This window comes from Ammodytes marinus (genome assembly GCF_949987685.1).
Source record: "Ammodytes marinus genome assembly, chromosome: 2".
Lineage (NCBI taxonomy): Eukaryota > Metazoa > Chordata > Actinopteri > Uranoscopiformes > Ammodytidae > Ammodytes > Ammodytes marinus.
Genome location: NC_137231.1, coordinates 33608360 through 33626457, shown reverse-complemented (window position 1 = coordinate 33626457; position 18098 = coordinate 33608360). Strand labels below are relative to the sequence as shown.

The window sequence follows — 18098 nt, the reverse complement described above, 5'->3', positions numbered from 1 at the left end:
CTCGAATACCACCAGCACCCACACACCCAGCTGCAATGTTGCCCTCTGCCTGCAAGTGGACAGGAACTGTTTTGCAAAGTGGCATGGCATTGACATTTAGCTTGTAATTAGTGTATATACTGTACGTAGTTTGTAAATAGTTTGAAAATATTGTTTTTCCTGTGTGTTTTTATATTTAGTAAATTGTTTGTTTGAAAAAAAAACTGTTATGCTTCCTTTTTCATTAGTATACATCCCATGAATCTTTATATGTGGTACAAAGTCTTCATTCAGTCTAATTTCCTCATGTTTTGTGAAAGTACAGTTAGAGACAACACTTCTACCAAAAAGCATCTGGACCAAATTTCTTATTAGTCATGTTTTGTGCACTTCCCTACTGTTTTTTGGAAAGTTTCCACTGCATTTTTGAAGCTAAGGCTTAGGAGAAGCAATTTCAAGAGCCAAAACAATTCGTCAGGATAACTAAAGGTTCTTATTTCACACAAATTTCCAGGTTTTTCAAAAATCGCAATGCATTTCTTCAGCATTCAAGCCAATTATTTATTTACACAGTGGTCTAGGACATAAATAGACCTCAGAAAACAAAGGACTAATGGGTTCTGAACATTTCCATATAAAACACTTTGGTATTATTTATCTTCTTGCACATTTAAAATAGGTATTTATAGAAGTATGTAAAATCCGAGAAAATACCCTTAGACCCACTGCAGGTGAATAGGGGAACATTCAAACTTAGGTATCATTATGAAACGTTGCCAGTTGATAACTTATATTAAAACAATTATCCTTTGTATAACAATATCTTTTAGAAATGTTTGAACTAATATGCAAATTTGGCATGTATCTCTCCATCTGACTAATTATGCATACATTTGGATATCTTAACAAAAAAATGTAAATGCTGGATAAATCAGGAGTAAGAATCTTTATTTAATTTTTACAACAAAATAGTGTCCAAACAAAATAACTAAATAGTGTATTTTTAAAACATTTCTTGGATACAAACGTTTTTCATTTTATAAATCAAAAATTACTATTTACAGGTCTTAAAATAAAATGTCTTCTAGTTTTTAAGAACAAAATCTCTTATAAATCCGACAATTAACAAGATATGAACAAATGCATGTGTAATAACCTTTAAAACATTATTTGAAAAATTTGATTATCTCTTTTTACATAATTAGTACTGTATATTTTGATAATGAATTTTTTTACATCACATATTCTTATTATGATCCAACTTCAAGTTGGAAGGCAGAAACAGTTGAAAAAATAAAATCTTCATTAAGTATTTAAGAAACAGCAATGAACATATTTACAAATGACCTCTGTGTGTGTGCGTGTGTGTGTGTGTGTGTGTGTGTGTGTGTGTGTGTGTGTGTGTGTGTGTGTGTGTGTGTGTGTGTGTGTGTGTGTGTGTGTGTGTGTGTGTGTGTGTGTGTGTGTGTGTGTGTGTGTGTGTGTGTGTGTCTATATACAGCCCAGGGAAGTATATACATCTCTTAACGTAGGAAAAAATAAGACAATTTATCAGGCATGCTATGTAAACTGGAATATTATAAAAGTTCACTTCATTTTAATTTAAAGGTCAAAATTCACTTTAAAAAAAAATGTTTTCAACATTAGTCATCAGTATGTCTAGTTAAAGTATGAGGTCACAAGCGGACAAGCCATTGTACTTTGAACAGAATGGGAACGATGTATTCAGATGATTGGGTGTGTATAATTATCCGGGCAGACGATTTCTGGATGATTTGGATCCTGTTTAGCAATTTGGTGTTGGGGCCAGTGAAAACTGCCTTACAGTCATTGAGTCTAAGAAGTGATTCGGGGGGAATGGGCGAAGATATGGGTCTTGAGGCGGGACTGAAATATGGCGAGGGATTCTGAGTGGTGGATCTCATGGGGGAGGTATTTCCAGAGCCTGGGATCATTTCTGGCGAAAGCTCCTCTGTCCCTTAAACTTCAGAGGTTGTTTTTTATGGGTGGAGAGGAGAACCACTGAGATGGATCTGAGGGACCTTGGGGATTGGTCAGTGAGATATTTGGGGAGGTAGGCAATTGATGGAGGAATTTGAAGGTGAGGACCAGGATTGTATAGGTGATCCGGTGGGTGACGGGAAGCCAGTGGAGGTTTATCAGGACAGGTGTGATGTGGTGCCAGGATTTGGTCGGAGGGATGAGACAGGCAGTTGGTACTGTACCATCTGGAGTCTATGGATGGAGCTGACGCCACAGAGGACTGAGTTGCCGAAATCGAGACATTGACCAATGAAGGCATGGATGAGTCTTTCAGCAGCGGGGTTGTGAGAGAGGGTCTGATTTTGACGATGTTTCGGAGGTGATAGAAGGAGGTTTTGATGATATGGCGGATATAGTGCTCAAGGGAAAGGGTGGAGTTGAAGATGGGGGGAGAGGGGGTTGGTCATTTTGTTGGTTGTGGATTTCGAACCCGCGAGGAGGTTTCACTGTTGAGTTTGGGGAAGCTTTGTTGCCTCCAAGTTTTTATAACTGACAGGCAGGAGTGGATTTGGGAGAGGGGGGTGTGGGGGGATATCAGTGGAAGTCCAGGTGGAATTGACGGAGTATCAGACCGTGGGGAGGGGGCTGAGTACGCCAGTGAACCCAATGTCAGCCAGTTGTTGCAGGGGTATTGGGTGGGAGATTGTGTCAAAGGAAGCGCTGAGGTTTAGTAGGATTAGGGTGGTGAGGAATCCTGTGTCAGCTGAATGGAGGAAGTTGTTGGCGGGGTGGATTTCAGTACCTCGATTGGGGCGGAAGCCAGATTGGAAGGGTTCGTTGAGGTGTTCTGTCTCGAGGTTGGACTGAAGTTGAGCAGCAACAATCCTCTCCAGAATGTTGGTAACACAGAGCAGGTTGGAGAAGGGCCTGTAATGGCTCAGGTCAGATCTGTTTTTTTAAGGATGGGTTAAATTGCAGACAGTTTAAAGGGTAGGGGGTTCGGGTCCAGAGGTGAGGAAGGACATAGGTATTTGGTGATCATAGGGGAATTGGATGGAAAACAGATTTTGACCAGGGTGATGGGGGAGGGGATCAAGCTGGCAGGTAGAGGGTTTTACTTTATGGATGAGCTTGGAGATGGTGTAGTACCTTGCTGGGGTTGGAGAAAGAGCTGGTTAGTGCTTGGCCCATGGTTGTGTCCATCCAGGTTTGGTCCCCAGTGGATTTTTGTGATTCAGCTGTAGGTGGATGGTATTGATTTAAAGTCAGGGCAGGATGTAGGGGCCATGAAATTTGATTTGCATTTCCCTAGCCTAGTTCAACTTCATCTACTGTCAAGTAACTCTTAGTTTGCAAAGCTATGCTTTCAAACTTGCTCCCACAAAACTAAGTGATTAATAAAAGACAATAAAAATCAGAAAAATCAGAAAGACAGCAGACGACAGATTATTCTTATGTTATGATTGTACTCTTGGAGGTTTTTGAAGCTGGTTTTGACCTCCTCAAGATTTTGTTCATCCTCCTGACATAGCTGTTCCCAGGTGTCCTTTTGTTCTTTATGCCATGTGTCTCGCTCTCTCACCATCTCTTTTCTACATTGCTCTAGCTTCTTCTCAGCATTTTCTCTTTGCTCTCTTTCCGAAGCTTCCTGTTTTCTTCTCCATTCCTGTTGCTGAGATTCTTATTTTTTTTCCATTTCCTCTCCTCTTCCTCCCGCTCTTTCCTTCTCATCTCACGCTGTTTGTTGATGTATTCATCCTTTTCCTTTAGCTGAATGTTTTTCTTTTTCAAATCTTCCTCATGCTTTCTTTTGTGATTCCCTGTGGTCATCAAGCTCTTTACTCAGGTTGTTATACTTTCTCCTCAGGTTCTCATGCTCTCTCTTCATGTCTCCAAACATCTCTGTGTTGTTTTCAGTTTTCTTTTTTTCATTTTCTCTCCTCTTTCTCTTGTTCTTCCTTACTCTTCTCACACTCTTTATTGATGCATTTGTCTTCCTCTTTCGCCTGCTCAATTTCAATGTTTGTAAGTTTCAAATATTCCTCATGCTTTCTCTTGAGATCCTCATACTCTTTCCTCAGGTTCTCAAGCTCTCTCGTCATCTCTTTTCTACATTGCTCCAGCTTCCTCTGAGCAGTTTCTCTTTGCTCTTTCTCAGAAGCTTCCAGTTTTCTTCTCCATTCCTGTCGCTGAGTGTCTTTTCTTTGTTTCCATATCCTCTCCTCTTCCTCTCGTTCTTTCTGTCTCATCTCACGCTCTTTGATGATCCATTCATCCTTTTCCTTTGGCTGTCTTGTTTTCAGTTTTTCCTCCTGCTCAATTTCAATGTTTTTCATTTTCCAATCTTCCTCATGCTTTCTCTTGAGAACCTCATACTCTTTCTTTAGGTTGTCATGCTCTCTACTCATCTCCTGCTGTCTCTGTTTATACTCCTGACGTAGCCGTTCCCAGGTGTCCTTTTCTTCTTTATGCAACGTGTCTCGCTCTCTCACCATCTCTTTTATACATTCCTCCAGCTTCCTCTCAGCATTTTTTCTTTGCTCTCGTTCTGATTGGAGTGCTTTCTGAAAAGCTTCCAGTTTTCTTCGCGGAGCGTCTTCTCTTTTTTTCCATTTCCTCTCCTCTTCCTCTCGTTCTTTCTGTCTCATCTCACGCTCTTTGTTGATGCATTTATCCTTTTCCTTTAGCTGTCTTGCTATCAGTTTTTTCTCCTGCTCAATTTCAAGGTTTTTTATTTTCCATTCTTTCCCATGCTTTCTCTTGAAATCCTCATACTCTTTCATGAGATTCTCATTCTGTGTCCTGTTGTTATCATGCTCTTTCCTCAGGTTGTTATACTTACTACTCAGGTTCTCATGCGCTCTCTTCATGTCTTCAAAGGTAATATGCTCTCCATTGTTTTTCTTTGCAATTTTATCCAGGTGTGTTAACAGCTCTGACTGTTCAAGGTTCCTCTGCTTCAAGGATCTGTAGCTACACATACTAATCATTTCTCTCAAAGGTTGGTCTGGTAAATCTGGACTCTCCTCTCTGGGAGTTGATATCAGAACCAGTGAATGATCAAATGATCGATCACTAAATAGTTGAAGGACTTTGCAGAGTTTAACTTTATGTTCCTCAGTGAAGTCTTCAGGCTTTAGAACCAGCAGGAACACATGAGGTCCAGGAGAAGAGAGTTCAACACAGTTCTTCACATGTTCTCTCAGTTTCTCTTTAGGGATGTTGGGATGGAGTAGATCTGGGGTGTTAATGAGAACTATTTCTTTCCCCTTCAACTTCTTCTGACTTCTTCGTCTTCTGACCGTCAAAAAGTCTGGTTCCTCCTCAAAGTTGAACTTTGTCTCTCCCAGTATTAAGTTCCCCACTGAACTCCTCTCCGACCAGCTGTTCCCCAGCAGAATGACCCTCAGCTCAGACACTAAAAGGAAAACAATGAATTAGAAAAAACCTACTCAGCCTTCACTACAGGTCTACAGTGTTAGAACAAAAACATCCCCTTTCTTCCATTGTTATTAAACATTAGTAGTTCCAGCAAGTCCATCGAAATTAGTATAGATTATTGATTTATTTTTCAGGGACAGTGCACACCAATCAATAGTAGATTGTCCCCCTCAGCACAAACTAACCACACCAGAAATGGTTTGGAAGCGTACAGAGACCTCCACTCTAACAAGGTCTAGGTAAGCTTTGTTTGATCTGCTTTTGGTGTGCACCATCCAGGTACTATTGCTGTGTTGTATGTACAAAGAATGGGTTCAAACTTTGATCTTTTCTGCAGCAATGTAAGTAAATAAAGCCTTGAAAGTTGATTCAAACAATTGGTACAGGGGCCTATTTCAGGTAGCTGGTTTTGAGGCAACCCAGAGTTTATTCGCTCTGAGTTAGTGGAAACTCTGGGTTTTCCGTTTCAGGTAGCAGGTTCAGCGCAACCGAGAGTCAGTTACTGCGGCAACATACGCCGTGGGTCTAACCTGCTGGATAGGTGGTTAGACCTACCCTGAGTATGTTTTCACTTTACGCTGCAGCTCCGACTGAAGAAGTGTCACTGTCACACGCGTCCCTGTACAGTTTGAAGCAAAATCACTCCACAGAAATCTCCATCGGGATGTTTTTATCATTTCCTGATGATTTTACGTTTGACCGATCATTTATCTGATCAGTAGCCTTGTTCTCAGCCCTCGGTCCGTTCATATAGGCGGCCACCTTACACATTGTGACATGCTCTACATTCAGATTAATAAACCTATTTGTATTGTATGCTTTTTAACGTCTGTGCCACTGAACAGATTTATGTCAGGTGGATTCATGTAACGCTGCGGCTGCACGCGATTGTTACTGTTCACTTGTGCGATCCTAAAGTCACAGACGAGCCTCGTTAAATAGCCTAATATGAATATAAAAATTATATAATTATTTAAACTGTGATCACTTGAGGAAAATGGATCTGGTAATAAATCAATCAGGCTCTTCAATGGAAACTGTCACCTTATGTGTCAGACGTTAATGTCTTTCACTCCCCATTTAAAAGAAGCAACAGTCTGTTTACTGCACAGTGGGCTATTAGGCTATAGCTTCCCAACATATTATACAGCGAATATAAAACACTGTCAGAAATGCTGTGCCGCGCCAGCTTTATTACGTTACTGCTGATATGCGTAACTTTTTAAAATAGATTATGGCTTCTCATACGGAAGCGAAATGATTGCTCTGTTTTTTTCTGAATTGCCAAGGAGATTAGATCAGAGATGTGACAATATCCCCGTTAATTCTTCTCCATAGGCTACCATAAACTCATTCGTTAATATTTCTAACTCCAGTGGGAGTAGCGGAGAAGTTTTTTTTTTTTTTTTTTTGAGAAGTGGAGAAGTGGGAGGATCATGCATTTGTTTCTTCTGTTTCCATGGTGAATCATGTTATCAGCGATCCATTGACGATGGCTTTTATGCACACGCTCCACCCAGAGTGAACACGCTCAGAGTTGATTAACCCAACGCTGATCCACTGTTCTGTAACCCAAAACCCAGAGTTACTCATCAACCCTGCGCTCTGAGTTGACCAACTCAGAGCGCAGGATTAAACTCAGAGTATGTAAAACCAGCTACCTGAAATAGGCCCCAGGTGTCCCAACTTTAGTAAATGACTCCCAAACCCTCTGATGCATTGTTTGACAATATTTACCTGCAGGAAGTAGTAGATTGCTATTATTGTTAGATTACATGGATAGATTTAATACAAATTTCAGAGCACATTGAAAAATGTAACTCTAAAAATTGCAACAACAAAACCGAAAAATTAAGGTGTTCTAAAACTTTTGACAGGTCGTGTATACAGGTACTTTAATCAAAATGACAACAACAGGTGATGTTTTACTCACGGTTAGGTGGCAGCCATTCATAACTGCTGCTCCGATTCTTAGGTTGAAGATCGTCTGTGACTGTAAGGATACAGAACACATTCATTCAAATGTGGCTGCCTAACTAGTACATTTTAAGACGAAGATTTAACCTTTAATATGTCTGCAACTTTTCATCTTGATCATGCTTTGTTTCGTTCTGTGTTTCTATTAATTTCTGTTTTGGTTACTGGAATGTTGTGTAGCCAGTTGCCAGAATATTGAAAGTAAACTTTGTCTAGCTGTAGTTCATATGTGACAACAACAGGTGATGTTCTACTCACGGTTAGGTGGCAGCCATTCATAACTGCTGCTCCGATTCTTAGGTTGAAGATCTTCTGAAACTGTAAGGATACAGAACACTTTCATTAAAAAGTTGCTACCTTTTCATTGCAAGATTTCAAATATATTTATTTTGTCTTGGGTTTATAACTTTTAACATACTGACGTAGAAAAATCAATGGTTTTTGCCTGGTCTTGGTGTGATGTTGCAGCATAGATTTCATATATCCTGTTCATTTACTGCAGACTAATAACTGCTAATGTTTCCCTCTCCTCCTCGGTCGCGCTCCCTCTCTCTAACTCGCCCACACACTCGCAATGTTCCGGTTGCAGCCACTCCTGAATCAACATACAGGAAACCCTGCCATTTCTAATAATGCCCCAAGTGACAGGGCTTATTTTTTTTAGAACAGGTGTAACCATGACTCGACGAAGTTGAGGCAGTTTTTGAATCGTAGTCGGGAGGCTGCTCCGGCGTAGGTACGCTAGTAATAGCATTTTTTCTTAAGCAGTGGAACACTTAGGGGCACTTTACACTGTGAAACGTGACAGTTTTCCAGTTTTAGGTTTAAAAAAAAAACCCGTTCATACACAATTTATCTGACATCTTCACCCGTACACAAAGTTTTCAGAGGAAACGGGCCGAAATCGCTGAAGTAGCAGTAGCAGCCATGCCAAGCCAATAGTCAGCGGTGACACAGCCTAGTAGATAGCTCTTCCGGTACAATTTGATGCATAAAACCTTACTGTAACCGAAAATTAATGCCACTAACGTTCATAAAGCGGTTGGTGTAAGCTTGGGGTTACACATATTGTAAAAGACAAGCTTATTTCACCGCATTGAACTCGTAAAAACAGAAGACATGCTGATAGTGAAGGGACTTCGTGAGCGGATACCTTCCTGTTAGGCGTACTTCAAAATAAAAGTCAACTTACGTGTGTCCAGTGAAATGCTATTAATGTTTAGCCAGTGAAATGCTTTTACTGTGAAGCCGTAGCCTTAATGCTCCTTTTGTTGAACAGTAACTTAACCGCTGCACGCTGATAGTGTTTTTTAATGTAGAGAAAGCCGTGTCCCTGCCATATAGAAGTGACACACGTTTATTTAGCTAGAAAAACAGGCAGAGCACAACTCTTTCCCCAGCCAAAGTGGCAGGTGGTCTCAATAACTTACTGCGGTGATCGCTTGGACTAAATTGGCGAGTGTTAGCCTATATTTGAGCCCTGCACGACACTCTCCGCTGATCACAGTGATGCCGTGGAGACACCGTTCATGTTGTCTTCTAACTTTATAACTCGCTTTTGTGGGTATTTTTGACAGCAAATGTTATAGACTACGCATGTGTGAGGGTGGAGCCGTGACGTCAGCGTTATCAGGGGAAATGGTTTCGGTGTTTACAGGAAACCAAAACCGTTAAGTTTTCCAAAAAATCCTCCCTCGGAGGTGATCTCAAAAATCTGCGATTTCATGCCTGCGTTTGCGTTTGCGTTTGCTGTTTTCCTGTAAATGATATAGTGCAACCGCAGAATTTTTCTGCGTATGCACCGTTTTGCGTGGCCGTGTAAAGTGCCCCTTAAAGTATTTAATTAAATCGGTTGAGTTGTCTTCCTTACATGCAACTAACATTATGCATTATTATTAAAGTTCCCTAGTCAGCAATGACTGTACAGCACAGAATGTAAACACAGCAACGACATACTTGATAGTTTGCAGATGGTAGGAAAGTAGAAATTCTGCAGGAATACGGATTTCAGCATTGTTTGTCCAGGAGCTTATTAATATTTCTGTACTGGTACTGATTATGATATAGTGTTAGGTACCCATCCCTGGTGAGAACATTCTTTTCCCACATTGGTCAGAAGTGTCGGGCGGAGCAATAACGTAGTCCCTGAACTGCTCTACAATTGGTCAGAATTTCCCTCTGGGGAAACTACAAAAGAAACTACAGGGTTAGTAGATTGTCCACCTCACCACAAACAAACATCACCAGAGTTGGTTTGGAAGCGTACAGAGACCTCCACTTTAACAAGGTCTAGGTATGCTTGTTTGATCTGCTTTTGGTTCGCACCAGGTACGATTGCTGTGTTGTAGGTTGAGATGTGCCACTTTTTACTCAAAGTGACTTTAAAGTGAGGCCTTGACAGTAAAGTCCCCAACTCAAATATATACATATATTTCAGGATGTTGTGCATCTCTGGCAATACAAACTTTGGATCTGGAATAAAATGTTTAAGAAATATAGCTTTTGGAAAAAAAGTTGTCTTGTGGCACAACTTGCCCCCGGGGTGGTGTAAGTTGTGCCTTTGGAAAGAATACCATGGGGTAAATTGTGCCATTGATATATATCTCATAAAATGTAATGCAAGGCAAATCCATAAGACAATTGCTTATTTAAGGTTTATTTAAAGTAAATAAAGTAAATATTTTACAAAGATTGAAGTTAAATTTTTTCTAGGTGGTTTTACCTGCAAAGCTCACAATGACAAAGTCAAAATCATCATCTTTCTGGCCATCTGAACTCTTGTCAGTGGTGTCGTTATGTCAGTCTCTTCTGAGCTACTGTAGACAATCACTTTATTTTTGGTGACCAGCGTATACAGCCATGCCACTGGCACAACCCTCTGAAATGTACTTTGCACTAGCTAATCCGCCCTTGTATTACCAACTGCCACCTGACAAATGTGTTCTCCCTCCATTTCTGCCTTTATATCAAGGCTCAAAACCCATATGTACACCCTGGCTTTTCCTCCCCATTAACTATCTTACCTCTGCACTATTATCTTTGTTTATATGTGGATGTCTGGGTCTTATGTCTTTTATTTTTGTTATTGTTATTTATTCATTATTTACCTACTGAATGCACTATGTACAGCACTTTGGACAGTGCAAACTATTATAAATGTGCTTTTATAAACACATTTTACTTACTTACTTACTTATAACTCACCTAGGCCCTTTGGCACAAATCACCCCAACCCCATAATTTTGGATGATTAGCATGATGCAATGGACAAATGAACCCTGACGCACTCTCACTTTACACTTTGCACATATCCACAGCTTTTATCTTGTTATTTTTACAGTTTTTAATATTTATACTTGTTTTAAGATCTATACACAATGTGTGTGCTCTCAGAAATCAATGTTGTTGTATGAATGCCTATCATTACATCATCGTGTTTGTATGTCGAGCCACGTCATAGACGATTTTCTGTTACGACAGACAATAAAGTTTTCTGAATCTGAATCTGAATCTGAATGCAGCAGTTTAAGGCTGACATCGTGCTAACTATATAGACACAAAGTGTAGCATACTAAAGCACTAAAACAAGTGTCAAATGTTTTCAAACGTGTCTATAATTGTTCAGACATAATCAAAAAACCTTGATCATGGAAATTTTACTTTGAAAGGCAAAACACAGTTGTTTGAGCTTAAATGTACTTATATCTTATTCCTTGTGTCTCCCTTCTTTACAGGATGAGTCAAATGGATGGCTCTTCTTAAATATATGGTCACATTTCCAATTTCTACCACGGTTTTCTAGAAACAAGGGGTGGCACAACTTCCCCACTGGCACAACTCAGTCCACTCTCCCCTGTGTACAAATAATGGGTTCACAACTTTGATATTTTCTCAGCAATGTAAGTAAATAAAGCCTTGAAAGTTGATTCAAACAATTGGTACAGGTGTCCCAACTTTAGTAAATGACTCCCAAACCCTCTGTATTAATGCATTGTTGGACAATATTTACCTGCCAGAAGTAGTAGATTGCTATTATTGTTAGATTACATAGAAATATTAATTTAATTTCAGAGCACATTGAAAAATAAAATAAATAGATTGCAACAAAAAACAGAAAAATTAAGTTATTCTAAAACTTTTGACAGGTCGTGTATACAGGTATTCTAATCAAAATGACAACAGGTGATGTTTTACTCACGGTTAGGTGGCAGCCATTCATAACTGCTGCTCCGATTCTTAGGTTGAAGATCGTCTGTGACTGTAAGGATACAGAACACATTCATTCAAATGTGGCTGCCTAACTAGTACATTTTAAGACGAAGATTTAACCTTTAATATGTCTGCAACTTTTCATCTTGATCATGCTTTGTTTCGTTCTGTGTTTCTATTAATTTATGTTTTGGTTACTGGAATGCTGTAAACTTTGTCTAGCTGTAGCATTCTTTTTATTTATCATATTACACCGTGTATTACAGACGCAAACCTGCAGGCAATTATATTATTTTATTTATTTTTATCTTTTTTAAACTTTTTTTCAAAAATGTTGTTGGTTTGCAGGCAACCTCTTGCGGGCCAGAAAAAAAATAAGAAGGGCCGTATCCGGCCCACGGGCCGCTAGTTGAATAGGCCTGATCTAGGGAAATGAAAACCTTCAAGGTGAACAAGATCCTTCAACTCCAGAAGATTCACATTTTTCTCATTTCATTTGTGGATCTATTTCACATTCTGGGTATATACAGTATAACATGAAACAACAAACCAGAGGTATATTCCCCTCTACTCCCCAGATGCCTTGCAAAGTAACATTTCCATGATCAAGGTTTTTTGATTATTGTGTCTGAACAATTATAGACACGTTTGAAAACATTCGACACATGTTTTAGTGCTTTAGTATGCTACACTTTGAGTCTATACAGTTAGCACAATGTCAGCCCTAAACTGCTGCATCATGCTAATTATCCAACATTCTGGGGTTGGGGTGATTTGTGCCAAAGGGCCTGGCGTGAGTTATAAGTAAGTAAGTAAAATGTATTCAACAGCACTGTATAAAAGCACATTTATAACAGTCTGCACTGTCCAAAGTGCTGTACATAGTGCATTCAGTAGGTAAGAAATTAAGGTAAAACAACAATTACAAAAATAAAAGACATAAAGCCCAGACATCTACATATAAACAAAGATAGTGGTGCAGTGGTAAGATAGTTAATGGGGAGGAAGAGCCAGGGTGTATAGATGGGTTTTGAGCCTTTATTTAAAGGCAGAAATGGAGGGGGAATCACATTTGCCAGTTGGCAGTTGGTTCCACAAGCGCGGAGCACCTAGTGCGTAGAAAGTTTCTGAGAGTTGTGCCAGTGGCATGGCTGTATACGCTGGTCACCAAAAAGAAAGTGATTGTCTACAGTAGCTCAAAAGAGACTGACATCTCCATTCCACTTAACACTGATGTTGTTACTGATGAGAGTTCAGATGGCCAGAAAGATGATGATGGTGACTTTGTTATTGTGAGCTTTGCAGGTAAAACCACCTAGATCTGCTAGGCCTTGTTTAAGCAAATTGACCTTCAATCTTTTTAAAATATTTACTTTATTTACTTCAAATGAACCTTAAATAAGTGATTGTCTAATGGATTTGTCTTGCATTACAGTTTATGAGATATATATCAATGGCACAATTTACCCCATGGTATTCTCTTCTCAACTTACCCCGCAACGGGGGCAAGTTGTGCCGCAAGATTTTTTTTTTCAAAACCTATATTTCTTAAACAGTTTTTTTCAGATCCAAAGTTATTGTTGCCGGGGATGCACCACATCCTGAAATATACGTACATATTTGAGTTGGAGATATTACTGTCAAGGCCTCACTTTAAAGTCACTTTGAGTAAAAAGTGGCACAGCTTCCCCGACTCTCCCCTATAAGATATCAAATTTGGGTGCCTCGATAAGCTTTTAAAAAAATCAGATTGAAATTAAATGTTCATAAATATAATAAAACTTAGTTGAACAAACTGTCTAGAATGTTTGCCAGGATTGTGTTGGCATGGCTCCCAGGCTCATGTATCAAATGTTCTCCTTGGCAACAGTCGCCCAGTCATGGAATTTTTATAGAATGTTGGGACAGAGAACTGCTGTATCACTGTGTTAACAGAAACATTTCCCCACAACATGAGCAATACACACACACACACACACGCAAACTTTAGTACATTTGCACTCGTGGGGACACCCATTGACATAATGCATTCCCTAGCCCTAACCATAACCATTGCCACTAATTGCCTAACCCCAGCCCTTAAACTTACCCTAAAATAATTAGTCTTAGGCCTTTAAAGGCCTGTCCCAAAGTGAGAACTGGACAAACATTACCTCACTTTCTAAAACGTTTGTCACTCCTGAAGTCTAAAATTCAAATGCATTCTCACAGACATAGGCGTACTTGCACGCACATCTTACCTATCTCTGTAAACCTAAACCTGTCAAACCTGTACTCATGCAACGACAACAAGAGAGAGAGAGAGAGAGAGAGACATAAGAGAGTTCTCTTTATCATAAAACTTACTAACAATTGACATCAAAAGTCATAACTGCTGCAATAGCAGAACATTGAAGCCATTCCCTTAGTTTAGAGCAGTGCAGCAATGATGAAGCATAGTGCATTTAACTTTAATCAAATGAATAACACATTGCATTATCCATTATTTTCTGTGTTAGTGTAACCCTCAAACAGTCCTTTAAAGGCCTGTCCCAAAGTGAGAACCGGACAACATTACCTCACTTTCTGAAAATGTCATCACTCCTGAGGTCTAAAACTCAAATTCTTTCTCACAAACATAGGCCTACTTGCACGCACAACGCGCCCACACACACACACACACACACACACACACACACACACACACACACACACACACAAACACGTCAAAAGTTCCAAAAGTGCTCGTCCAAAATAGCTGCTGTTAATCTACACAATACTAAAAAGCTTAGGTCCCCACAATATCAGTGTTTAAACAGATAAATGTCCCCACCACATTAGCAATACACGCACGAAACACACACACACACACACACACACTCTAGTACACCTATACTTGTGAGGACACCCATTGACATAATACATTCCCTAGCCCTAACCATGAAAATTAGCACTAATTGCCTAACCCTTAAACTTACCCTAACCTAACCTAAATAAAAGGCCTGTCCCAAAGTGAGAACCGGACAACATTACCTCGCTTTCTGAAAATGTCAACACTCCTGAGGTCTAAAACTCAAATTCTTTCTCACAAACATAGGCCTACTTGCATGCACAACGATCACACACACACACACACACACACACACACACACACACACACACACACACACACACACACACACACACACACACACACACACACACACACACACACACACACACACACACACACACACACACACACACACACACACACACACACACGTCAATCATTTCCAAAAGTGCTTGTCCAAAATACTGTAGCCTGGTGTTAATGTACACACTATATGATCTGATTAATCACAATGCAAAAGAGTATTGAGTGAGGAATATCATTTAAAACTTCCTTTTCAGTTATGAATTTGTTATTGCCTTTTTTTTTTTTAAATGTACAAGCTTCCTTGTAGACTAGGTGCGGCCCAACCGATCAATAGTTTAATAGTTTGATAGTAGTTATTAATATTATACTTTAATTGAACTAGTGTCACTAAAACAACAAGTTTGACGTTCCACCAACAGCTTCTGAAAACCTGCAGCGCGTTTAAATCTAGTTTGGTTCAGTTTACTCACCTGATTTTTCGTTCTGCGCCATTAGAAGTTGAAGATGCAAGTGAAAGTTAATCGTCTTACCTAACTCTATAAATAAATCTAAACCTGTCAAACCTGTATTCATGCAACAACAACAAAGAGAGAGAGCGAGAGATAGATAGATAGATAGATAGATAGATAGATAGATAGATAGATAGATAGATAGATAGATAGATAGATAGATAGATAGATAGATAGATAGATAGATAGATAGATAGATAGATAAACAAACATAAGCAGGTTCTGCTGCTTACATACAAAAATAAAGTTCATTCTCCATACGGAATCGTAGGCCTACATTTTATTTCCTCCAGTGATTAAAAATTAATTCGATTTTTTTTCTCTATAGATAACAGGATAATAATGTAGAGATGATGATGTGATCTAATATGTTTTGTATATGAACTGAACGACGGATGGATGACTTAAACACTTCTGTATATTCCTTAATTTTTATTTATTTATTTAGTGATTTTTGACGGAAGTGATCTCATTATAAACAAAATATATTAAATCTCAATCTCCCTGAAAGGTAAATATTCCCCAGATCACATTCAGTGAAAGGAATCATTCTCTTAAAAAGCTCAATGAAATAAACCCAGAGCTGAAATATACAAAATGTCCAGCAGGTGGCGGTAAAAGATCACTAACATGTTCCCCACACACTGTACATACCATGCCACTTCCTTAGTTTAGAGCAGTGCAGCAATTATCAAGCATAATACATTTAACTTTAATCAACTGAATAAAACATTGCATTACCCATTATTTTCTGTCTAAATAAAATGTATTGAGTTTATTTATGGCCTCTGTGTTTGAAACGTGCAGTATAAATAGAGTTGCCGTTTTGACTTTTTGACCAATTACAAGTGTAAGTTATTTTTTTTTTTTTTTTTTTTTACAGACAGAAAATAAAGACAGATTATAAAGAGCTTGTATCACTAAATTAAAGTATGAAAATGATGACAAAGGAATAGCACACTCAACTTGTGTGATTAAATCTATTTTGTTCGTGTGAGGAGATTCAGATTTTATCAAAGTGTATTAAGTTAAGTTACTTTATTAGTCAATTGCTACATTGAAGTGTGTCTTTTATCAGGATAACTCCAGAGGGGGTCCTTGCGCATTGTCAGCCATAGTACAGCACCCCTGGAGCAGTTTGGGGTTAAGTGTCTTGCTCAAGGACACAATGGTAGAGATGGTGGGCACCGCAGCTGTAATAGCAGCCACCACTAGTTTACAACTAACACCCTCCTGTCCGGTGCTAGGGATCCAACCAGAGACCTCATGGTTACTGGGAGGAACCAGAGACCTAATGGTTACTGGGAGGAGGAACCAGAGACCTCATGGTTACTGGGAGGAACCAGAGACCTCATGGTTACTGGGAGGAGGAACCAGAGACCTCGTGGTTACTGGGAGGCCCCTCTCTCCTCTAGGACATTCTCCCACTCCAGTATGAGATAATGTTTGGGAGAACACATTTGACATGCAAACTGTAATTGGTGATACAGTCAAGGCCATTGTTACATAATACACAATAGTTATATGGGCAGAGCTAACTGATAGCTTCACTGCCTTATCACACAGTTATTTTACTCCTTAATAATCCTGGATAAGATTTGAGATGATAAACTAGTACAAACATGTCTGTGCTGATTTTATAATAGGCCGTAGGATCAGTGTGAACAACAGCTGGGTTGGTGTAAATCACAGAGGAAGGTGCACCATGCCACATTACAGAGCCTAGGCTGTGTATTAACACTGCGCATTTTTCCAGTGCACATATAATACTGATAGGTTGTGGATCTTGAGAAGATATTGACTGATTTTGAGTAAACACTAAACCCTTTACACTTGTAGGAAATGCATTTACCAATTTTGGCTGAATGCGCTTCTTAGCTTTTTACAGATGCATACAGATGTGTATGTACAGTATACACATGCATCCAGCTTAGAGGACGTCTGCTTTCAGTAAAATAAGGTTGGAGCCCATTGTCTGCCTCAAGACGAAAACAAAGAAGCATCGTTTGTGTTTGTGGTTGAATAACATTTTGCTTTTGCGCTATTGATCCCGGTCAATATCTTTACTGCAGTTTTGAACTGCTAACTTTATTTTCGGCATTTAAATGATATATTTTTTCTCCCAAGGACCAAATACTCTGTGAAAACTACTATATTATTACCAGGAAGTAACTTTATGGGCATAGGGAATCCCATGTTAGTCGTCCTCCACCGCTGTTAATAAACCCACTGCACCACTTAAGTATGGTTGATCATTGTCAGACAGAGTTTTTTTTTACCCTTGCTGTGGCCCTAATACAAGAACCAAATACCCCATAAAACAACTATATTAGGGCAAACATAGTGGATTAAATCCCATTAGTTCTACTCAGCTGTTAAACCCTGCACCACTTTAGTATTATTGAACATTTCCAGACATATAGTGAAAGTTTAATTTGTTCCTTTTTTTAACCCCTTCTCTTATACTCCATAAAAACAACTATAGTACTACCAGAAACTAACTGAATATACTGAATATAACCTCAGCATAAACCCTGCACCACTTTAGTATTATTGATCGTTGACACAGTGAGAGTTTTATGGTTGAGTCATAAAGGTGGAGATATAAACCTGAAGCTCCGGGCTGTGGAGAGTCAGTGGGGAGCAACTGCAAAGGTGAGTGCTGTCTGTCAGTCTTATTGCAATCTCTTATAACCATGATCAAGCAATCAATAATTAAAATGAGTTGTTGGTCATGGCTCTATGCTTGCATAATTGTGTTATTTTTGTAATTTTTGTTTTGTAAAAGTGTATTAAAATCAAATGTCTCCTGGAGAAAATGTTCACAATGTGAATTCCATGAGATGTGGCTACTTGAAATGATTTATTTAATAACAAAAAAT

General features: G+C 39.2%; 1 protein-coding gene across 2 annotated transcripts; it reads right to left on the bottom strand.

The window, feature by feature from the left end:
- Positions 1 to 1100: 1100 nt before the first annotated feature.
- Positions 1101 to 15236, bottom strand: LOC307265691 (uncharacterized protein). 2 transcript variants are annotated; one of them, XM_080047485.1, is made up of 5 exons: positions 15178 to 15236; positions 11579 to 11638; positions 7639 to 7698; positions 7337 to 7396; positions 1101 to 5380 (listed from the first exon to the last, which is right to left on the bottom strand). In XM_080047485.1, the coding sequence occupies exons 1-5, from the start codon at positions 15197 to 15199 to the stop codon at positions 3891 to 3893; spliced, it is 1692 nt and encodes a 563-aa protein (XP_079903611.1). In that variant the 5' UTR covers positions 15200 to 15236; the 3' UTR covers positions 1101 to 3890. The 2 variants fall into 2 exon arrangements, with proteins under 2 accessions (XP_079903611.1, XP_079903612.1); XM_080047486.1 differs by lacking the exon at positions 7639 to 7698.
- Positions 15237 to 18098: the final 2862 nt, after the last annotated feature.

Bases quoted from the DNA above. Each gene is read 5' to 3' on its own strand.
- LOC307265691 (XM_080047485.1), bottom strand. From the start codon at position 15,199: ATGGCGCAGAACGAAAAATCAG. The intron at 7,699-11,578 runs GTGAGTAAAACA...GTATCCTTACAG, and splicing joins TGAATGGCTGCCACCTAACC to TTTCAGAAGATCTTCAACCT. The intron at 7,397-7,638 runs GTGAGTAGAACA...GTATCCTTACAG, and splicing joins TGAATGGCTGCCACCTAACC to TCACAGACGATCTTCAACCT.